The 24,612-nt window shown below is 39.5% G+C and overlaps 1 protein-coding gene across 1 annotated transcript in view; it reads right to left on the reverse strand.

Annotated features, from left to right (window-relative positions):
• sh3glb2b (SH3-domain GRB2-like endophilin B2b) overlaps positions 1 to 24,612 on the reverse strand; it is a 71,531-nt gene that overhangs the window by 40,217 nt on the left and 6,702 nt on the right. Inside the window, exons 3-10 of the mRNA XM_082541659.1 lie at positions 22,547 to 22,675; positions 22,136 to 22,269; positions 20,097 to 20,189; positions 18,244 to 18,306; positions 15,371 to 15,433; positions 13,426 to 13,449; positions 13,245 to 13,334; positions 11,731 to 11,831 (exon numbers count right to left, since the gene is read on the reverse strand). Coding sequence (XP_082397785.1) covers positions 11,731 to 11,831; positions 13,245 to 13,334; positions 13,426 to 13,449; positions 15,371 to 15,433; positions 18,244 to 18,306; positions 20,097 to 20,189; positions 22,136 to 22,269; positions 22,547 to 22,675 — 697 coding nt within the window. The remainder of the gene's footprint in view (positions 1 to 11,730; positions 11,832 to 13,244; positions 13,335 to 13,425; positions 13,450 to 15,370; positions 15,434 to 18,243; positions 18,307 to 20,096; positions 20,190 to 22,135; positions 22,270 to 22,546; positions 22,676 to 24,612) is intronic.

Genomic DNA, 24,612 nt, shown 5'->3' on the forward strand with positions numbered 1-24,612 from the left:
CACAAAAGATTTGTCACATTATCCCCATAAACAAAATGCTTTTATAGAAATCATTGTGATACAAATATTTAGATTCTTGATTCACAATGTGCACGAACTCAAAATCTTTAGAGGTTCATATTTATAAAGTATCGCAAATAATACATTTATACCATTGTATGAGCTACACTTCTTGTAAAAAACTGATTGAAAAAAGCTCCTGTCGTGACCTTCCTTCTGTGAGGACACACACACACACACACAGAGAGAGAGAGAGAGGGGGAAGATCATTAGGATTGGAGGCGTTTTTGGATTTTCACTTATTGTTGGCTTTACAGTCACATAAAATTCATTCCAATTTTTTTGCCTTTGCTTCAATTAAGGTGTTTCTTTAAATCTACAGCAGCTTCCTTTTCAAAAAGTTTACTGACATAGTAAGGAAGTAGCTAGGGAACTCAGTAAGTATGAGCAACAACAGCTTAGGGACTGTTTCTACAATAAAGAGGAATTCATCATCATCTGCAGTTCATCAAAAAAAAAAAAAAAAACAACAATTCAGCAGATCCTCAAAGTATGGATACAATCTGTTTTCAGCTGTAGAGGTACGCTTCATGTACTTATCAACATGCAGTTTAGAGGCTTGCATTAGAGTGCTTTGGTACTTGGGCCTCTTTTATTTAGCACGGTTATACCATTGTGTATTTAGCTATATAAATATGCTCAAGAGTCTATTGTATGTTTGTCATGCAATTAAAAATTCAAAAATATAATTTTTAAATCAGTAACTTTGCAAATTTAGCGCGGACCCTCACCCCTCCCTCCGGCTCCCACGGCCCCGCTGTCACCGTAAGACTCATACTCTTCCCCCACGTATGCTGCTATTTCCCCGCGCCCCAATAATTCTTGTCCTGTTTCTGTTGCAGCCTCCCACAGTCCCGTTTTCGGCGTTCCTGCGTGACTCATCTCCCGGTCCCTTGGTTTCTCGAGTTTCACGCGTGTTTTCCTTCTACCCTCCCGGGACACCTTCAGTTAAAATAAAGTTTATTTTCTCGTATTCCTGTGTGTGTTGGCTCTGCTTCTGGGTCCAGCTTGTGCGCTGAACTTCGGTTCATGACACTAATAGTTTTAAATAGAGCACCACAAACAACAGGTATTCCTTTAGAAATAAACTTTTCTTGTGTTACTTCTAAAAACTACAGATTCTTAACTCTGCAACAGTTAGACAGAGTTGGTTACAGTTAGGCCCTCAACAGTCAGCAAAACAAGTCATAAAACAATAAAAGAGGCTCCCTTATCAAGAGCATCCCAGCACTGTAGTTCCATTACAATCAGTTTCCTTTATTTTATCTTATCATGTCAGAGGCCAACTGAAACCAAGTCCACCTATATAAAAACACCCCATCAGACACACAGTAGTTTCCTCAGCACTTCACAACTGCCGCAAGGTATAGCGTTTTAACTTTTTATTTTTTCGGATCCCAGACACAGCGGTGTGAGGTAGTTAGCACACAGTTTGGACGTGTAGAAAACATTGCTTGTTTGGAACACATCAGCAGAGAGGTAGAGTTCATAGCTGTTCATAAGAGTTTAATTTAATCAAACCTCATTTTACGGATCTAAGTGGCTCCTCATCACTAGCCAATTCACCATTTTATTTAAATATCTGAATTTTCGGAATGAGGATCCAAGCGGGACACAAAGGCTGCTTTAACGCACCAGAATGCAAATATAAATAAAAGCCTGACTATCCTGAGAGCCTAGCTGCAGTGAGACCTTTCTTTCACACGGATTCCTGGATGTGCGTCGGATCCGACTTTGCTACCCGCACAGAGCGTTTCTGACAGTCGGGCGCTGCTTATACAATAGAGAAAAGCAACAATACACCGTGTTTCTCTGCTCCAAGGTAAGGATGTCTGTTATACCCAGCGCATAAATGTCTCTGTGTTAACGCTGATTATTCAAACCCTGTTGAAAATGTGACACATTTGTTATCCAAAAACATTTCCTCTAAATTTGCAAAGTTATTGATTTAAAAATTATATTTTTGAATTTTTAATTGCATGACAAACATACAATAGACTCTTGAGCATATTTATATAGCTAAATACACAATGGTATAACCGTGCTAAATAAAAGAGGCCCAAGTACCAAAGCACTCTAATGCAAGCCTCTAAACTGCATGTTGATAAGTACATGAAGCGTACCTCTACAGCTGAAAACAGATTGTATCCATACTTTGAGGATCTGCTGAATTGTTGTTTTTTTTTTTTTTTTGATGAACTGCAGATGATGATGAATTCCTCTTTATTGTAGAAACAGTCCCTAAGCTGTTGTTGCTCATACTTACTGAGTTCCCTAGCTACTTCCTTACTATGTCAGTAAACTTTTTGAAAAGGAAGCTGCTGTAGATTTAAAGAAACACCTTAATTGAAGCAAAGGCAAAAAAATTGGAATGAATTTTATGTGACTGTAAAGCCAACAATAAGTGAAAATCCAAAAACGCCTCCAATCCTAATGATCTTCCCCCTCTCTCTCTCTCTCTGTGTGTGTGTGTGTGTGTCCTCACAGAAGGAAGGTCACGACAGGAGCTTTTTTCAATCAGTTTTTTACAAGAAGTGTAGCTCATACAATGGTATAAATGTATTATTTGCGATACTTTATAAATATGAACCTCTAAAGATTTTGAGTTCGTGCACATTGTGAATCAAGAATCTAAATATTTGTATCACAATGATTTCTATAAAAGCATTTTGTTTATGGGGATAATGTGACAAATCTTTTGTGACCCTATTAATGATCAATGGTGATTAAAGAGGAACCCTGGCTCTGGACATTTTCATGACAAGTGACAGCGCAGACAACTACTAACGAGAGAACATGTTTTATCATCATAAACACGGTGATAAGACGCATCGTTAAAGCGTCACTTCAGTAATGTTGACTCATGTCTTTTAATAGATGACTTAAAACACTAAACTCTAATTTCTGTGGTTATTTTAAGTTTACAGAATATAACATGTGGTAAGACGACGAGTTTTACTTCTCATGTTATGTGTATCTATTTATCATGTATGCTACTTTGCTCTGTGGACTGTAAAATGTTTCATTGTGTTCATGAAATAAACCAGACTTTCACTGTCTGCATCTTTTACTGTTTTTCTGCTTTTGTTCACTCCAAGTTTGACAAAACCTACAGATATCCAGAGTTAACTCGCTAACAATGGGGAGCAGTCTCAGTGTATTTAGCTGCTTTTTCCCTGAACACAACCAATCGAGAGAAACGCCTGTAGGCCTCACTTTGGTCATTTTGAACGCTGAAGGAGATTTGTTCAATAGACACCTTATACTAGTGTTTCCTGCACTTAATCCATCACTACTATGTTCTATATAAATCCAGATTCCTTTTATAGTTTGCAGTGAAATTTGTTAAACCGTTGCTTAATGGGACAGAAGTACAAGTCGCTCTTTACTAACACATTTGTAGATGAGTTTAATGCTGAACAACACAGCTAGCAGTCTCACACACTCTTTAGGTTTTTCAAGTTATGTGTGTGTGTGTGTGTGTGTGTGTGTAAGGGTTTAGTCTATCAAACCTTACCCTTTTCTCCCCAGTATCACAACAGTATGACTCCCAAAGTACGGCTCAGTAAACAACCTATGATTCTAAAGCCAGAACAGAAAGATACAGTTGGAAGATGAATGATTGCGTTTTTATGATGTGTAGTAAAACGACCCCCTCTTCTTCTTCTCTGTGTTGTTCTTGTGTGTGTGTGTGTGTGTGTGTGTGTGTGTGTGTGTGTGTGTGTGTGTGTGTGTGTGTGTGTGTGTGTGTGCCTTAGAAGTCAAATAATACATTAGCCATACTTAAAAAAACATCTGAATTTCATTTAGAACTGAGATTCTAAGTTGTAAGGAGGAATCTTATGCACAGCCAGAAACATGTTTCCCCACTTTCACAATGCTGAGGTGCCAAATCCACAACCCCCAACAAATGGTTTATTACACGCAGGTGTGAAGGGCAAGCTTTACTTACACAGCCTCACACACAGTAGATTTTTAAAGTTTTTTTTGGGTACAGTGGTTTAGCCACAGATGCAACATCCACTTTTGATAAAGATCACTCCACCTGTTTATTTCTTAAGAAATTAAGCATCTTTATTAAGCTCTTATTTATACATGTCTACACATTAATAGACACCGTGTGCTCTGAGACATTATAGTCTTCTACTTCTGCTTCCATCGGTTTGCATTTTAAACTCCCGGCCTTTCAGTTTGTTATGAACGACTTTATATCACAAAATGTTAGAAATATAAAGTGAACCATGCGACTTTTTTTTTTTTCTGTTTGATGGAAGGACTTAAGACACGAGTTATTTAAACAATTCTAAATGACAGTGTGATGGCCATAGTACTTTATGTGGGCCAAATGTGTTAAGGATAATGTTTATCAATGTAAAATTGCAAAGAATTTGTGGATAGAATATAACATTTTGTAAACAGTTACCTCAGAAGCTGTACTGTCAGCCTTATGTATGTAAGGTAAAACTATCCACAGTACTTCCACTTAAGTAGCTAAACACATAAAGTCACCCTTACCAATAATCCGCTGCTCCTTGAAAAAGTAGCGCAAACAGACAACTGACTGAGCAATGATAAGTAGAGCTACCCGAGGCCGAGACTCAAGCAGAAGAAATTAAAAGTTGTTGTTTTTGTGGCTCGAAAAATTAAAGAAAGTATGTTTAATAATTCAACAAGACCCGCACCTTCAACACATGTACATTCAAATTTTGGAACAGGCTCAACATTGCTGCTGTTCAATAGTTTTTATCCGTTTGAAAAAGTCATTTTACGGCTTTAATGTTTCCAGCTGATAAGGAGAATGAGTGCATTTCAAATGTGCGTCCAAAGGCTTTAAACATCTGCTTTGTCTGTAACGACAGTATCAAACTACAGAGCATTGTTTTTACTAAAATTCAACATTTTCCGATGAAAATTTGGCTACTTTTTTTTTTTCTTTACTGTAACACGCACCTCAATGCCATTTTTAGGATATTCTTGGTGATCACATTTTTTTCATATTTATGCTTTTGGCACTGAGGGTATCTAATACGCATGTTGTCACTGTGTTTGTACTACCAGCTGTGAGGGCTCTGCTTTTGCTTTGAGCAGTCTGTTTTTATTTTGTCTCGTGAGTGTGTGTGTTTTTCAAACGAGATCCTCGTCAGTTTGATTTTGTTACCACAAACTTTGTGTGAAGTTCACAACAGAGGTAAAGAGATTTAAACACCCCAGTTTAAGGAGGCAGGCAGGGGTTGGACCACCTGCACAGGGCTGGTGAAGCAGAGAGTGTCGGGGGAGATGTGCAACAGAAGCAGAGGGAACATTTTACAAGATGATAAATGGCAGATTTAGATGATTAAGGATTTGTTGACAAGATTAAAAGACACGTCCGTCAGAGTTCAACAACATTACAGTTTGATTAAATAAAAAAGTTTTTAGACTACACAAGGTTCATTTTCTCCTCTGATAGTAATCATATTAAACATGTCAAGAAAGAAAGAGTATAAAGAAAATAGTAAATGTGTGTCTAATTAAACTCTTCCTGTGAGCCTTACATCATCCTTTAATATGTTTGGTGTTACAAACTTGAAGAAGCACGGAAAAGATCATCAGACATTAATCTAATCAGTTTTCAGCCTTCATTCGTATTGAAAAGTTGAAATCTTCCCTGCTAGACCCAAGTGCAGCGTTTAACACCGTCGGCCAGAACATTTTATTACAGCTATTATTAAATGGAGAGTCCTCTTCACACACTGAGGTTAATTATGAAGCTCCACAGGCTTCTGTGCAAAGACCAGTTCTGTTTACATTATACGTGCTTTAGAAGACATAGCATACCACAGGTCAGCTCAGCAACATTTCGACTTTGGCTTGTTTTTTCTGGTTAACGTTAATTACGTAATTTAGAATTAAAGTTTAGTGTTTTTAGCATTTAGGATGGCCGTGGCGAGTAACTCAAGTGCTGTAAACATTTCATGAAACCTCATCAAAAGTTATCTGAGTTGGAAGGGTGGCTGTTAATAAGCCATTCTTAAGGAAGGAGAACAGAGAAAAATAAGGCTGAGGTGTGCCAAATTACACAAGAAATTGACTGGAAAAAGAAATCAGCTGTAATATGTCTTATGGAGTAATGAATCCAAATTTGAAATATGCATGGAAGAGGTCCGAAGAGAGATACAACAGTGAATGTCTATAGCCGTCTTTAACACAGCGTGGATACTCTACCGTGCTTTGAGGCTGGATTTCAGCCAGTGTTGTTGGAGCTCTTATCCAAATTAATCAAATTATGAATGTAGAAAAGTTCCACCAGATTTTGATCGACCATGTAATACCACGTAGTGTCTGATTGGCTTCAACTTCATTTTTCAGTACGACAATGATCGCAAACATACTGCCAATGTAGTCAAAGTATGCCTGGATGAAACAACGCATCAGTCATGGATTGATCTCTCCAGGGTTCGAACCTCAAGATAATCGAAGCAGTGTGGGATCATCTTGACAGAAAACAAAACAAAAGGCAGCCAGCATCCAAAGAAGAGTCTCGGATGTCTTTCAAGAAGCCTGCAGAACTAAGAAATTACAAGAAAGCTTACCTATTAGAGTTTAAGCTGTGTTGAAGAATGAAAGGCAGCTTTAACTGGACAAAGGGGAAAAAAATCCCACATTGACAGCTAACTCAAGAGACAAAAAGCATTAGAACTCAAGTCATTACCTTACTTAAGGATAAATAAGTTAATTAATTACATTAATGCATAAGCAGAAAATAACCTACAGTAACTGCTTTGCGATATGGAAGTGCAAAAGACAACTGAAAGGGAGGATAGTTTCTATATATGTGGTTTCTATTAAGGGACAGAGGAACGATAAGAAACGATAAGAAATCAAGGACAAGGAGTGTGGTGTAGATAAGTGAGGAAATCCGATCATTACTACAAATTTAGTTGAAATTTAAATATTTTAACTATGGTGTGTGAGGTGGGCCCCTGGGTGCCTCCTGTGAGGGCTGTCTGTTTTCCACATTCTGCAACGGTAAAATACGACTTAGAGGCGGATATTTGTTTTACTTTATGGGCAACAGTTGTTCTTGCTGTTGACAAAACTCGCCTCATGGTTGACTCTGAGAAAAAAACTCTTTCCCACAGAGGGGAATAAACTTATTCGAATATGAGCTTTTTTTTCCGCTAAGGCTTATTTTAGGGGAGGAGATGTACGAAATTATTTACCGGGTTACAAGCAATGATAATATCGGCTGTTGACTCCTCAACGTCATCATTTTCTATCTATTGAGAAAACCCATTGTAAAAGTAATGAAGGAAAAAACTCCTCCTTGACCCGCGGTGTGTGTGTGTGTGTGTGTGTGTGTGTGTGTGTGTGTGTGTGTGTGTGTGTGTGTGTGTGTGTGTGTGAAACAAGATCGCCTGTCGCTGCAATTATGGTTTGTTTTTCAGTCTCTCAAAAGGAAAAGTAGTATTCACTAAGGGATATTTATTCGTTTTTTACACATAGGCAGCCTGTAGGTTACAAACGGATAGAAAGTTCTTCTTTTCATCACAAGCTATGGTGTATCTTAAAGGTTTTTTACAGCGTCTGTATTATAGGAAAATAAAATACTATTGAAATCTCTACAGGAAGTCACTCTTTATTTCCATTACAAACGCCGGTGCAGCTTAAGAAAGTAAAATTACACCCGCTATTGTAAAAAAAAAACAGAGAAAATTGTCATAATATTGAAACAGAATTCAGACTATGAGTTTGCGGAAAACTAGCTGCCGCTCTGTCTCTCTATACATCACAGAATCATCTGCTGCATCACCGCTGTGCTTAGGGAACATGACGCATCAGGTCTGAAAATGACTAGACATTTCCGGAGTATTTCCGGTAGGGTCATAAGGTCCGGATCGATGTCTTCCATAGTAAATATGCTGTATTTGAATATGTCATATTCAAAGCCTTCTTCTTTGGGAGAGCAGATCTCATCGGACACAGGAACGCTGCTGGGCTGCAGAAGGAAATCCATCTTGCGTCTGTGCCTTAGAAATTGTGACGGACTCCACCTCTCTGCTTTTTTATTCTCCTCCCCTGCTGCACTCCCTCCCACTAAAAACTTTTTTTCCCAACAACAGATGGCGCTCTTCCGGAGGTTTCCCCCCTCCCTTCTCAGGATGCAATTCGTCACGCTTAGCAACAGATGGCGCGCTTCCGGGGTTCACCCCCCCTTCTCCGGATGCGATTCGTCACGCTCATTACACACTTCCGGGGGGGAGGGGGGAGGTCAAAAGGTCGTGATTAGGGCCATCAATCACTTCGGATTAAATTTTGTCATAAGCTGTATGGGAGTATCTCTCTCACATGCTGTCTGAATACTGAAACCAACAAGTATTAGTTTTCAGATTTGAACCAGATCTCAAGATTACTATGAATCAAGTCTTTCCAACTTGGTCTTGAGGGAACGTCTTTCTGTTTTTTTGGCTCAGTATGGCATATTTCAAAACGTTTTACAAACGTAAACACTCCATTTTAATGTCATTTGATGATCTCTTATTTTTAATCAGATACTGGCATTTAATGATTTCCAAAACACTGCATGGCTCTTTTATTTACATTTTCACATCAGTGGGAACAAACGGAGAGCAGTGTGTTCAGTGACCTCTGACCTTCACTGACACAAACGCCTCCAGATTCTGGCCAATGACGGGTCCAGCTTCATAAATCAGCCTCCCTGTCATGGGCTACATCCACACGTACCCGGGTATTTTTGAAAATGCAGATTTTTCTATGCGTTTGCACCTTTCGTCCACACGTAAACGGCGTTTTTGGTCACTGAAAACGGAGATTTTTAAAAACTCCGGCCAGGGTGGATATTTTTGAAAACTCAGTTTTTGCATTTATGTGTGGACTAGAAAAATGGAGAAAACGCAGCATCAAAGGTGTGCGCCTTTTTTGACGTCACACTGCGCCACGTTATTGTTTCGGTGAAATGAATTTCTACAATACTGTTACTGTTAATTCTACTCTCTGCAGTGTTTAAATGCTTACATATACACACAGTTACTGTCCCTCCACACATACGACTCGGTTCTGCTTCTATGCCCCAGCTTTATTTACTTTTTCCCACCAAGGCTTCTAGACTTCTGATTGGTCAACATTTCTACAGGTTAGGAATATATCGCCACCTGTTGCTTTGGCATGTTCATAGCAGCGTTTTTCTTCATTTCTGCCTTTACGTGTGGACGGGATTATTTTTTAAAACGAAAACGGAAAATCTCCGTTTTCAAAAATACCCGTGTACGTGTGGACGTAGCCATGGATGCCAGGATTTTATTCCAACACCCGAGACATCAGCCAAAGTCATTTCACTCCAGTGGAAATAATTTGGACCACTTTTGACTCTTTTTGACATTAGACTGAACAGGCAAAGAGTGACATTACTAAAGGATGATGCAGGTTAGCTCAAGTTACTACAAGTAGGTGAAGAGTAAAGTGCTTAGTTTAAATAGTAGCTATTTTGAGGTCTTTAAGCTACACTACACTACAAATGGCCAGTGTTGCCAATTCCTCAGTAAGGAAAATCGCTATTGGCCACCGCATATATTTATATATAAACATATATAAATAAAACCACTTCTTTTTTTTACATTAGTAATTCCTTTTGTAAATAATTAAATATTATTGTTAATAATAAATTAATTAAAGCAACAAAACAACCTGAAGAGTCAGTTCGGAGCCAAAACAGACGGTTCTCTAAAAAGAGCTAGAAATCCCATCACTAATTAGCTCCAGGGCAGTGCATAGAGAACTTTATTGAATTGGTTTCCATGGTGACCAGCTGTATCCAACCCTTCCATTACCAAAGTGTTCACTGTTCTGTGTGCAGATGTGTTCTCTGGAGTGATCAGTGTTGGGGAGTAACGTAATACATGTACCGCCGTTACGTATTTAAAATACAAAATATGAGTAACTGTATTCCGTTACAGTTACCGTTTAAAAAGGTGGTATTCAGAATACAGTTACTTTGTTGAAATAAATGGATTACACTGCGGTACTTTCCTGTTTCATTTTGTCAGGACTGTTTCGGTTTTGTTTGACAGCTACGCTCTTTGTTCCAGGCGGCAGCGTTACGGTTGCCATGGTTACAGGGCGACGCTCTCTCTCTGCGACTGTGTGTTTCCTGGGTGAGAGAGCGCCTTTTGTTGTTGTTGTTGTGCTAAGCTAACAGGCAGAACGCTACAAGCATAGCTCTAAAGAATGTAGCATCATGGGCAGTGTAGTCCGTGTTGCAGGGAGAATGGACTGCCATACACGTTATGGGTCTGTGAGCGCGAGGAGGGAGAAAAAGGGGAGTGGAAAGGTACGAGCTGTCATCGAGGAAAAACGGGAGCTGGAAGCATGTAAATATAATAATAACCACTTCAGCCAAGAAGAGTGCCTGACGAGCCCAGTTGTAAGTAAGCTATTAAGACTCGACTGTACACCGTGTTCCTGTTTTCCTCCGAAAACAATAAGTTCCGTTGGAGCAGTCTTTCAACGCCTCTCTCTGTCTCTCATAAGAAAAGTTGACCCACACAACAAAGTAAAGCTATTTTTCGGCTACGAGCCGACAGGGACCCCGCCGTATTAGTCAGAGGTCCCTTTACTACAGTTCGGAGTCGCGGACCTTCAGTAACAGTAATAAATCACACAGCAATAGTACATTCACGTTGTTGTAAAAAGCATGATAATATATTAAGTAATCCAAAGTATTCAGAATATGTTACTGTCATTGAGTAACGTAACGGAATACGTTACAGAATACATTTTGGGGCATGTATTCTGTATTCTGTAATGGAATACATTTTAAAAGTAACCTTCCCAACACTGGGAGTGATGAATCACACGTCTCCATCTGGCAATCCGATGGGCAAGTCAGGGTTTGGCGTTTGAGAGGAGAACAGTACTTGTCTGACTTTACTGTGCCAAGTGTAAAGTTTGTTGGATTATGGTGGAGGGTTGTTTTTCAGGAGTTGGTTAGTTTCAGTGAAAGGAATTCATGATGCTTCAGCACACCAAGATATCTTGGAGAAGTTCATGCTCCCAGCTTTGTGGGAAGAGTTTGGGGACCATCCCTTTCTACTAATATCTTTAGTTCCTGTAAGTAGCAGCATTTTGGATGACCCTGAGGTCAGTAAGGACTGGACTAGTTTTGGGTATCTCTTTGAGTCTGGATGTTTCTCTGGATGTTTTTTTATTGCTAACATTATTCAGGTACCCAGGAGAAATCTCAGTGTTTAAGGCAGAGTGACTGTGTACCTGTTTTCTGCTTGTAGATGGTGTGAAAACCTCTGTGACTATATCCTCCCCTTTAGAGGTGATTTATATTGTAAGGTCAAAACCCTCCAATAACACAGAGAAAATCATAGTCATGAACTATTGATCATTGTGATTGCTTAGTTGAAGGCCTTACTGATAAGTCAGACATTGGATCCGAGTTAATTATTGGAAACAAAGCCATCATGGGTCCTTGAGAGACTGCACCAACTCCCAGCTGCACATAACCAGACCCAGACTATGTGGTCATTTTCAGTATTTTATGATGTGACTAACTCTGATCTTTCCCCATAACTTAAACAATTCAAGAAAAGGTAAAAATGTTTCTGATTCAAGAAATATTACGGTCAGTGGGAGTCCTAGCAGTCTCTGCAAATAAATGCCGACCTGTTGAGCTCCCGCTGAAGGTCCTGCATGTAGTGATGACACTGAGCGTAGTATGTGGCCTGAGCTTCAGCGAAGTCCTGCAAACAGCGCAGGTGGTTGAGCTGGTGGGAAAAGAAAGGAGATGATTTACTCAACAGGAGTGAAGGACACCAAAGATTTTATAAATCATCATGCACCTTTTACAGCCAGTTTTCCCACTCATGGATGAAGATGGGACTGAAATATTTAGCTCTAGAAATGACCACTGACAGTCAAACAGTAGAATCAAAGCTGTACAGTCACCATTTACTGCCCAGCTTTGTGCCATGATTAAAGGCACAAAAATGCTTTAATCATGGCGGCCTGATAATATTCCACAGGATGCTTATATTCACAGCATTACAGTAGGATGGACACATTAAAAGAGTCCCCCTGTGTGTTTTAGTCACGGCTCTTTTTTTTTTTTTAACTTTTGATTATAAGGAAAATGTATACTGCATAAACTGGTAATGGTTCAAAAGGAAAATGGTTATGTTGGAAGGGCATGCTGGGAAAAATATCGCTTGTGTTTCCCTGTCGTCTGTGCAAAACAGCGGTGAACCCGTAGACGTTAACTGTGCAACAGCTTTTTTTTCAGTGAGTGTCTTATCAAGCAGTCAGCCGGCATTTTAAATTATGCTTAATGAGTGTCGCACACCTGAGAGATGAAGCTGTGATGATACTGAAACATTGTTACCACCGATGTGTTTCGTATGTTTCCACTCATACTGTAATACTGAGACATATCTACAAGCTGGTCGTCTGGAAACAATGAGGTGTGAGTGTGTTTGTGTTAGTGAGAGGGTGTGTATGTGTGTGTACTGGTTTAGAAGTCTTTGTGAAAATTGGCATGCCACAATACTTGTGGGGACAAAATGCCCGTCCGCACGAATTTGAAGGCATTTTTGAGGCTCAAAATGTGGTTTTAGTTTCAGGGTTACAGTTAGTTTATGATCAGGTTTATGCTAAGGGTTAGGGTAAGTGGCTAGAGAAAGCATTATGTCAATTAGATGTCCACACCAAGATATGAAAACAAGTGTGTGTGTGTGTGTGTGTGTGTGTGTGTGTACTTTTATTAAAAATAAACACATATATTACAATATAAACACACAGACAAAGATGACGTCAGGCCACTGAAATGCTCCCAAACTCCCACACAAACCTCTCCGCCTGAAGGGTGGGCTCACATAAAAGTTTCTCAGCACCATCGACTGGATAAAAATCCAGACAGTTCAAAAGTTTTCTAAAGCCTGCCAGCTTCGTTGATGTGTAAACATGTGTAAACATCAACAAAGCTTTATCTGGCACCTAAAAGCTGTCTGCCTTCATGTATTTCATTTCAAGCTTATTTAAAACCAATTTAAGATCACCGTGAGAATAACATGATTTGGTTCCCATGTGTTCATCTGCAATATTTTGACAAAAACATTGAAGTGATTTACACCGCCAGGCCTTTAACAGGAGCCCAGTGGGGTGACTGGCCTGCGGTGACTCACATGTGTGCTGCTGATGCCTTCAAGCAGCAGCCTGGTGACCTCAGCCTGGCGATCGAACTCCGTCTGGGCTACGCGAAGCTCGTGTTCTGCCTGGAAAACAAGACGAGAGGAAGGAAGGAAGCTGACAACACGAGTCATGTTTTAAATCTAGAGAGCGCTTCCTGCTGGTGACGGTACTCACTTTGTCCACTTCCTCACTGAGCAGCTGAGACGAGTGTGGCAAGGACAGAAAGAAAGAAAAAGTCAGGAAGAGCAGATTATCTTGGTAGACACAACTAAATCTACATTAGGGCTTTAGTTTCACACAGGGAAGGGGGAAAGCAGCCATCAGGGTAGATTTAAGGTGGATTTAAAGTAATTTTTATTGGCAATTTTTAGGCACAAACTATGGAAGAAAAGTATACTTTAATTAAGTTTATTTAGCCCACTTAACTTTAACTTCTATCTTCTCAGAACATCCCATCTTTTACTTGGGGTCGAGCCTGCATTACATTGCATTACATACCAAAACAAAAATTTATTTCAGTTACTTAGCGAGACGCAGTGGGACTCTGAGGATTTTTGCAGGTTTTAAATGTTCCCATGTTGGAAAATAATGCTCAAGTTTCATCATCCAGCACACAGAGCTATAAAAAGATGCCAAGGCAGGAATCTCCGTTTGTAAATAAGACTGGTGGGTGGGGTTATCCTGTGCTGTGGGAGAAGTGAGATGGATTACAAAGGGAAAGGATAAAATCGTGTGAGTCACCTTCCAAATGAGAAACAACAAATTGCTTTTTGTTGTTTGCATTGAAAGCAGAAATCACAGGGGAAACCCCGCTGCTGAACAATTCCACTACAGAAAGGAAACATTTAAATCAAATAAAAGCAGTTTTTTGTTTGTGTTAGTAATGCCAAACCCTGCATTAGCGACCTTTACACACTTTGCTTTACAAACACTTTTTGGTTCGTTGGGATCTGGTCTCCCTGTGAAATGATCCCAAATTCATGCCCTTCTACCTGGGCTATGACGACAGCATGCGATATAAACTGTGCTAATGTTTATAATTAAGACTCAAACGCATCATTTCATTGAGTGAACCTGAGTTACAGGAGATGCTGAGTAAAGGGAAAGCATGACCTCAAATGCACTGTAAACACAGCGATGACGCGCCTCTTGCAGCTGCTGCTGAACTTCACACGACCTTTACTCTGCATTCTGCAGATGCTGAAGCCTGGAGGAACTAGTGTGGAGCTGCGCCCCCCGGTGGTAAACATGCAGTATTGTAGCAGGGAGGGAGCATCTTTCGCTTTGAAAAGACTTTATGGACAGATACTTCATGTTTAACCATCCTAAATGTAGATGTGTATCCCTGTGTGCAGGTTTATACTAGTTTATGTGAAAAATTGTGAGTTCTTTGGTCTTCACGATGCAGTTTGTTCTCTAATGTTCCTCTGAGGCTGTCACAGAACCGTGTTCTGTATTTAGACTGAGATTAAAGGACATACTCTGGACTCTGTTTATTTATTAGACGACCTCAGGGGCCTGAATACATACGCAGGCCACACAGATTTTTATTTGTAAAACATTTTGAACAACGTGTTGGTCTGAATGTGAAAAATTTAAAGAGGCTATGATATATTTTTTTTAAAACACTGCATGTCTGTTATAATGTTATTAACATTAAAATAAAAAATTCCCCTGTCCATTTGGGATGAATGAAACGGTAACCTTGAGGCTCTTTTTGTGAATAAAAGGTACGGTCCTTCCTATCTTGTGTCACACAAAGAATACAATTTATTGCATTTCTCCAGCTTCACAGATTTTTATAAAGTTAATTTATTTCCCAAATTTACCAGAAAAGTCTCCAGTGGAAACTGTGTGACATCTCTTTGGTCTAGTTTGCTGATTCAATCTGCAAAAGTAATCAGTGAATTTCCTAAAATCTGATCTTCTGAGAGTGTCCTAACCGATGCCTAGTTTATCTCTGTGTTCTGTGCGCTCTAAAAATAACAAAGGGAGGGAACAAAACAACTGTGAATTCTAAACAGGGGGGGAAATAACCATGAAACACCCTAAAAAACATGTCTTTTCTACCCAAACTACTAAACAAACACGGGACTTCTAGTCTCTCCACGTGTCCAACCTTCCTCTGCTCTGACACGACCGGGTCGGGCTCCACGTCCCAGCTCTCCCAGCCGCTCTGCAGCTGGTTTAATGAAACCACAGAGGGGGTCAAAAAATCAAAAATAAATAAAAAAATCATACGCTGCATAAACACTGTAACTGTCTGAAATAACATAACAGATTATTTCCTGTCACATACATTTCCAGCACTAATATTAAACACGGCCAATAAATAACAACATGAAGGTATAACCTCAGGTTTCAGTCGACTCTAAACCAGGTATTTGAAGCTCCAACCACTTCTGCTTAAATCAGAAGAAAGCCCTCTGAAAGGGGGAGGAGCTAAAAAGGCTTGTTTCAGACTGAGCATGAACTGAGGCTTTGCACAGAGGCTCTTTAAGGATATTTTAATTTTATGGTAAAATAAATGGTAAATGGCCTGTATTTGTATAGCGCTTCACTAGTCCCTAAGGACCCAAAGCGCTTTACATATCCAGTCATCCACCCAGTGGTGATGGCAAGCTACATTGTAGCCACAGCCACCCTGGGGCGCACTGACAGAGGCGAGGCTGACGGACACTGGCGCCACCGGGCCCTCTGACCACCACCAGTAGGCAACGGGTGAAGTGTCTTGCCCAAGGACACAACAACCAAGACTGTCCAAGCCGGGGCTCGAACCGGCAACCTTCCGATTACAAGGCGAACTCCCAACTCTTGAGCCACGATCGTAAGTGAAGCCATAAAAATCAGGCAGGTTACAAATACAAGATAGTTGAATATAAAGTGACAAGGATCCCAGGGACTGTATTTATCAGGGAATGTGATTTGATCATAAAAATAATTAAGAACTTATGACTCCAATGAATTACAGTGATTTTTCAAAATAAAAGTCCATGCTTCTTCCAGGTTCTGCTGAGCGGTGTTTCTGTTTGAGCTGAAGCTGCCGTTTTTGTTTTATTTCACATGGACATACAATAAACTTCAACAAGGCCTCATTTAAAAAGCATCAGAGCCAAAACTAAACAATAATAACCATGCTCAAACATGCTTGTGTCATCTGTAACACGTCATGCACAAACACGGTTATCTCATGGCTAACACGACATGCTTGACTAAACATTCAAAACACAGCCCTGAAAGATCACTCATGCTGTGAAATCTGCAATCTGACAACTTTTTATTTTCTAGGTGTTAGCACAAAATAAAGGAGCCAGTGAAGTGTAAACTCCAGAGCCCTGATGGGTTCAGCTGAGATAAAACAAATCTCACTTTCAGATCTTTGTGTTCCTCATCTGTGCTCACAGACTTCTGTAAACAGCTTTTCTTCTGAGAAGACACGGCCAGGTTTAGATTACATGCTGTGTTGTGTTTTCATTTTTATACCTTCCTATTGTTCATCCCTGAGCTTTCTTTGAAATTATAAACGTTCCAGCAGAAGTAAAGAAATAAACTCTTGTGTTGTCCTCTAAAAACAACAGGTCAGGATCTCACTGGGTTAAAAAGCTGTCACGTGTGCGTTTCAGTCTAAAAAAAAAACAAAAAACTTTTTGAGTGCGATTTGCAGAAAAATGCTGCTCAGATTAAAAATCTGAGATCCTGGTAATGAAATTAGATTTTTTTCCCCTTTTCTGTTTATTTAACTTTCATTTAAGCAGCAAATTGTTAGTGACAGCAGCAGCCTGCAGTGTTCGCTAATACAGCTGTGGCAAAACTACATTTTGATTTGAACAGTTTTTTAATACATCTGAGAACCATTAAAAAAAACTGAAGCAGTGAAACACAAAACCTTTAGCTTATTGGGTTTCCTTTTCTCAAGCAAGCAAAAAAAAAAAAGAATACATAAATAATAATAATAAAAAAGAATAATAAATAGTATTTCTGCCCATTATTGGGAAATTCTATTTTACAGTAGCTGAAATCATATTGATAGCAAGACTGGTAGCAGAAGCAGTAGCAGCACTAATAACAGTAGCAATACTAGTATCAGGGGAGTGATAGTTCATTTCCGTTTTATTTCACCACAATAACAGCGGCCTTGACGTTCTTTACACTGTAAATTAAAGACACATTAATACGGAGAAACCCCAACAATCAGATCACCCACCATGAGCAACACTTTGGCGAGAGTGGGAAGGAAAAACTCCCTTTTAATAGGAAGAAACCTCCATCAGAACAAGGCTTGTTTCATTGTTGTTATTATCATTATCATTAATAACAATAATGATAATAATAATAATTTAAAACTAAGAGAGTAAATCAGACTTTTACGTTTCTGCACCTACATTATGGATACAATTGATTTCATTTGGCTTTTTTCTGTTTGTCAATGTAACCTTTGTGTAACCTGATGAGTCATTAATTATAAATTCATATTTAATGTGACAGAATGGCTGTTTTTTTAATGACGGCTCACTTTCCTCACCTCAGGCTATTTTTGTTTATTTGACTAGTGAGGTTGCTTTCTCAAAAAGAAAATAAATAAAAATACAATTAAAAATCCATTTTCATATATTTCCAACATATGCAGAAATTGTTGCATTTTGGGTTTTTTTTTTTTAGAAAAATCATACGGCTGTTTTTCCCCCACTGTCCTCACTTCCGGTTCACTTTGTTCATTTGTGATTGCCATGAAATTAGTATATTTTAATATAAAAAGAAAGAAAAACTAAATTTTTGATAATAAGTAAAACCAAAGAAAATACATAAACAGGTTGATGGTAAATGGAAACCCGGTTGTTAAACAAGCCTGTGTTAACAGCTTCAGCTGCCAGTCAGACTTAAAGATGCTGCTGTTAGCTTCTTATGGAGTTGTTTGCATATGACATGTTAAAAATGCAGTTTCTTGATTGTCATGTGAGCCATGAGCTCTGCGGTGCTGCTCGTTTCTCTTACCGCTGATGCACTGGCAGAAAGAACATAATTTCGAGGCCGAGTCTCCTGAAAATCAGGTGTAGCCTACAGCAAAGGAGAGCAAGGAGGAGGAAACAAACACAGGTTGTCATGCAGTTACAAACCGTGAGCAGACAAAGAAAAACATGTTAGCAGGAAGCACAAAGCAACCACAACGAGAGCGGATCATTGAGCCTGAAGCTGGAAGCATCCACAGCATTTAACCTGTGACTCCTGCTGACCCCAAAGAGACGTCACAGTGAATAATTTATCTCCTTTTAAAGCTGCTGTGTGGTTTTATTTTTTAAAGTTTACTAAAAGGACACTTTTGATTTGATTTTTTTTTCACAAACAGAGGAAGGTCTGATCATGCTGGTAGATTTTTCTTCCACTTTAAAAATTTTGTGTTTTATTGGAAATAGAAGTTTTTCAGCTTCTATAATTTTAGAAATCCTATCGTCCTCCATGAAAAACCTCATTCATGCCTGTAATTCTCTACAGGTGTGTCTTGAAAACTCATCTGTAGTTTGTCCAAAATACTGCTGCTCATCTTTTAACAGGTGTTAGAAACATGATCACATCACTGCGGTTTTAGCAGGTTTACACCGACTCTACCTCTGTTCAGGTTTCTAGATTTAAAGCAGCTAAAGTTCCTCTGACTGCTGAGGTCTCGAGTTGAAGCCCTGAGACTCTGGAATAACCTGAAACTCCATATTTGTGCTGGAGATTCTTTTAAATCCTGTCTTCAAACTCACTTCGTTTACCTTTGCTTTAAATTAAGTTTCACGTTGAGTCCCATCTGGCTTTTTCTTTTTTATCTTGTAGTGTCTTTTTTTAGCTTGTTGTAAGTTAAATTTATTGTTTGTTTTCACGACTTACTTTATAATATTTATTTATTGGTCTATGGTCTTTTCTTGTTTGTTTTAAACTAACTTGTAAAGAACTTCCATCAACTTTGTTGCTTTTAAATATGCTGTAGAAATAAAATTGAACTTAAAGTATCTTGTGTTAAAATATCTGAATTACTAACATCAATGACATTGATTGGATTGATTGGACCTTCCATTTTTAAGCTTAAATATGTTTTGTGGCCCCATTAAGATTTTTGAGGATCAAAAATCCCCATAAAATGTCTCTTGTGATGTAAAAGATTATTAATCCCTGTCATAAATCTACTACTGAAGGGCTCATTTGATCGGAGTAAACCGGTACTGATGTTTTGTTTTGTGACACGGGCGCCCCCTGCTGTTCCTGATTCAGAGTTGTTGGTACCACAGGCGTCTGAGATAGCTCACCAGCATCAACTAATATCAGGTTTACCGTGTTTGTTTTCTTACATTCCTGCATGCATAGGATAATCTGAGGTAGCTGTGTTAGATTAAATCACTTTAAAATCAATGCGATGGTGAACAGATGAACTCTGAAGGCTCCCAGTGATCACTGAACTGGACTTTAGTTCTGATAATCCGGTCATGGCTGAGACATCTGCTGCTCTACGAGTGTTAACAGAGCAGCCATCAACCCGTCTGCTAACGAGGCGTCCACTGCATCTGTTGGAGTTTTTAAAGACTAAACCAAAAGACTGTTTGTAATATTTCCATGCAGAGTTGGTGCATAAAGAAGCGTTAGGAACTTTTCCTTCATGAATCTGACAAACATGCGACAAGCAGCGCAGCCAGCCAGTAAGCTCTCCAACATGTCAGAGGTGAATCTGCACACATGCACTCTGAACATGTGACCAAAACAAGAACAAAATGAGCACCTGACTGACTTCACTTAAAGCTGTCTGAGTCTGGCTGTGCTCTGATGGTTTCTGATCTTAGGGTAGAAGAAGAACTGTTGAAATTTGATCTCACCGCCGCTTTGGCTTCTGCCAGCTTGGCTTTTTTCAGGCGTGCCTTACAGATGTCCAGATCCAGCCGGCGATTCTCCAGCAGCCGCCTCTCTTTCTGCACGAGGAAGAAAAATGATTCATTCAGGAACAACCGCGAGGATCAAACCTGCAGCAAACCTGTGCAACACATCATCACCCTGAAGACCTCCAGCAGCGAGTACATCACTCTGACTCTGAGTTCAGGATTTGTGTTTTGATCACCATTTTATTTTTACTGATATTCTTTCCCTTCTTTATCTTTGCGTTAGGAACATTTTCTTCTTTCTTTCAGCTTCCCGCTTTATTTTGGTAAGCACTTTTTCCTATGTATTGCTTTCCTTTCCCACTTTCCCTTTCCCAGTCACTCTTTTTTTGTGGAAAAAGTCATGAGGTTAGGGAAAAATGTGAAGAAGAACTGGTCAGGACAGAGGAAAGGAGAGGTTTGCTGCTCAGAGAGCCTGACTGCTCTCAATACGATACGATATTATCACAAATCACAATATGATATTACTGCGATTTTTAACATTTTGAGACTTGCTGAGATTTCCAATAAGTGCAAATTACAAGTTAAACTTTGTCAGTAGTTTAACTTTGTCCAAATTCTCACTTCAGGTATGCTTGAGATCATCATGCATGCCAACGCTGTCACTGAAACCTACTCATCTGTTATTGCAGCTGTGTAAAGGTCAGAGTTCAGCTGCGGTTTTAAAGGTTCAAACATATCAGCAGGTTATGGCATTAAATGAAAAACACACTATTAATGAACATTTTCATGATATTCACCACACAGCCATGTTGACTGTTTGTTTTTTAGTGATGGGATTTCCGGCTCTTTTTAGAGAGCCGGCTCTTTCGACTCCCAACCGGCTCTTCAGGTTGTTTTGTTGCTTTCATTAATTTATTATTAACAACAATATGAAATTATGCACAAAAGGAATTACTAATCTAAAAAAACGTGGTTTTATTTATATATAAATATATACGGTGGCCCCTAGAGACAAGGCACACGCAAACTCCAAAACACATTCCTAGAGTTAACTGAACTTCCTAAACAGAGCTACCTAGATCACTTAAATAACACAATTGAAAGCATATGTGTATGGTTTGTGTATTTATACACAAGCACTCATATATATACAAAAAATAGAATAAAAAAATGTTCATTTACATGTTACTACCACACACCAAATCCGGTCGTTGGTACTTCCTGGCTTGTGTAGCCACCAGGTAACAAAAGCTCAACACTGCGCCCAGCATCCTGGAGCACTTCTGTTGTGTTTTGTACGTGTTTTGTCTGTACGGGCCACCGTAAATATACTTTTATTTATTCACTCCACATAAAATGTAATAAATAAATCATATAATACAAAAACCAACTATTCACATTTCAACTTTTAACTATTTAAATTTTCAGCTTTTTCCTTTTACAAATTTAAACTGAAACAACACAAAACACTGCAAACCACAACACAATTAAATATAAATTAAAATATGAAAATAAAAAGAAGATGCATATTCTCTGTCATATGGGCCTGCATGAATAAACTTTCTGAATCCTTTATCATCCGCAACTGAATATAGTTGTGGATGATTACTATACCTTTCTAATGTGACGTTGTTGTCCCTGGCTCTCTCTCTCTCTCTCTCCCTCCCGCTCTGTTCCTGTGCTACTGTGAGTGTAATTACTGCCCCTCCCCCCTCTGCCCAGCGTAAGCACAAGGCTCGCGTGCAGAGTGAAGCGGAAAAAAGTGCGAGAGAGAGGGTGAGAGAAAGAAAAAAAAAAACAAACAACCCACGGCTCGCGTCATTCACTTCAAAGAGCCGGCTCTAAGAGCAGTTTCATTCGCGACCGACACATCACTGTTGTTTTTAATGATGCTGTGAATTCTGGGACGGCACTTTCTCTTTTGCTTTCCTAAAGGATGTAATAAGGATGCTTACAGCTGCAAAGACTTCATTCCTATTTTGTATCAGCACGTCCGTATTTACATATACTACCATATTTTCATACTACACACTCACTGATATGGTCCTCCAGTCTCCCTCCAGGAAGTTGCGCAGAGGTGAGAGGAAAGTGACGGCTGAAGTGTGGAGGAACTCGCGCTCGGCTCCTCCGAGCCTCTTCTGGTATTCCGCTACTGTGATCAGGGTCTTGCCTACAGTTACAACAGCACAGCAGCACACTCAGGTTCAAACCACAGGTTTGATGGAGACAAAACAATCAAATCGGTTTTTAAATACAATTTGGACTAAAGTGTGTTTTAGCTGTTTAGGCAGCATCCACATCCACATTTTTTTTTTGTTTTCTCGAAAATGTTGTAAAATGGTGTGCTCTTTAACTGCTAACAGAAAGAGAGCTGCTTCAGAGGAGCATTTAGAGCTTCATGAGTCATTAGCTGCAGCAGTGTCAGTTTCAGCTGCAGGTCCACTCACCGTATGGCGTGTCTGAACCGAATTCGATGGCGGCGTCCAGCATGTACTGACCCAGCAGCTCCGCGTTGGTCGTCCTGGAGGGAAGCTTCTTGTCCAGCTTGTCATAGATGAACTCCTCGATCCGAGCACCTGGATACAAGGTGATAAAAAGACAACTGTGACCAACACATTAAAAGGAATATCCCACACTGTTTATTATCCTACATTTAAGAGTCCAATTGTACAAAAGGTGTTATTAATCTCTCTGAACAAAGAGAGTTTAACAAAAGGTAATTTGCTGTCATTTTTGTCTTGAATTTATCCATAGTTTACTCTTAATACCAAAGGTTATCTTTGCTTCTAAAATAAGTTTTTTTTAAATGGGGAAACATTCCTCCAAATTCCTCTGATACGCTATGTGTAAACACCAGTTCACTGCAGATGCTTAATCTTCAGTTAATCTTCAGTAAGTGCAGACATGTTGGCGGTTCTGAAAAACATTCACTTATGCACAGATGTAACCTTGGTTATTAATAATTCAAGCTGCATCAGAGCTGGCAGGAGGTGGTTGGGGTCGGTGGTGGGCGTGTACAGCTCTTGAAGCGTTTTTTAGTGGGAACCCACTAGTGTCATAATCTTCTATCTGATATTTTATCTGACATTGCCACATAAGTGGTCTTCCTATGGTATCACATTTATGTTTCTCTGGGACCAGAATTGCAACTGACCAATCCCACCAACAGGGCTATCCAGGGGTAGGAGTGAATCGGCGTCTTTGATCATTAAATATTGGCAGCAAGATCAAAGCTGCAGCCCAATGTTCCGTTCAGCTAATGAAAGTATAGCCTTTGCTTTCCATGGCAGCTGGATCACAAATGGATCTGTAATCTAGACTTCAACCTGTTTTTAACGACAGCATATAACAGCAGATAAATGTTGTGGGTGGCATCATATCTGTCGTGACATGATTGGTTGAAGTGGCCCATGAAAAGCAGTGACAGACAGATGGTTCAATCGCCTGCTAATCATTATATCAAAGAACCAGCCCTTCTCCAAATAGTTTCCAGGATGACTTCAAACCATCTGATGGGTCTGATTGGTATAATGTGTGATGGGAAATAAAAATACAAGTACATACAATTGTACCCGAGTATGGTATTTGAATCAACCAGGCCTCACGAAGGTATCAATGGCTGTATCCCATCAAAAGTTGGCAGCTGTCTTCCTGAATAGAAGGTCATTAGTAATTCAACACCTGTTTGTATCTACAAGCTCCAGTTCAGACCTTAAACAGCACAGCAGACGGTGCCTGAAGCTTAAAATGTGGGGCCGTACTGTAGGTCTGTGGTATGTGCTAGACTACAGATGTCGTCAGAAGTTTATGTGCATGAAAAACCAGAGTAATTTTGGGCTTTTAATAAACTATCTAGAGCGTTACACCACCTTGGATTGAGAGGGTACCAACCCACAACGAAGCCCCTGCTCTAAAATGAACACCGCTATTTGGCCACAATGACAATATGTGTGTTTGGAGGAGTAAATGTGAGGCTTTCCAACCTTATGCCACTACACCACCTCTCAAGCCCAAGATTACTTTGACATTCCTGCCCATGATGAGTTTATGGAAACTTTTGACCACAGCTATGTATGTATAATCTGTAGTCACATCACAATGCTGAGGAGGCTTTTTACACAAAGCACTCTGGGAAACAAGGCCAAGACTTACCAGTGTGGTCAACTGAAGCATGGAGGGTACAAAATACACAGGTCAAAGGTTAGGCATTACTCCCAAAAACCCAATCATGTTCACGTTTAACTATAGAAGCTTCTAAAAGGCACATTTCCAGAGAAAGTTCCCAAAACACCCAGGAACTAACGTCCAGGAACCTTCCCCAGGGTAAAGGTTCCTCCAGCAAGTTAAACTGATTAAACTAAAATTAATTTGGGAAATTGTCTCAAATTCTGACCTAACAACCTCAGAAGCTTCGACTTTCTTGTTAGTCCAAACACAAAATCCCCCTGGCTAATTATTTTCAATTACTGTCAGACACTAAAAACAAATCCTGCTTTTAGTAGTGGTTTCTCAG

Source organism: Aulonocara stuartgranti, assembly GCF_965226115.1.
Source record: "Aulonocara stuartgranti genome assembly, chromosome: 7".
NCBI lineage: Eukaryota > Metazoa > Chordata > Actinopteri > Cichliformes > Cichlidae > Aulonocara > Aulonocara stuartgranti.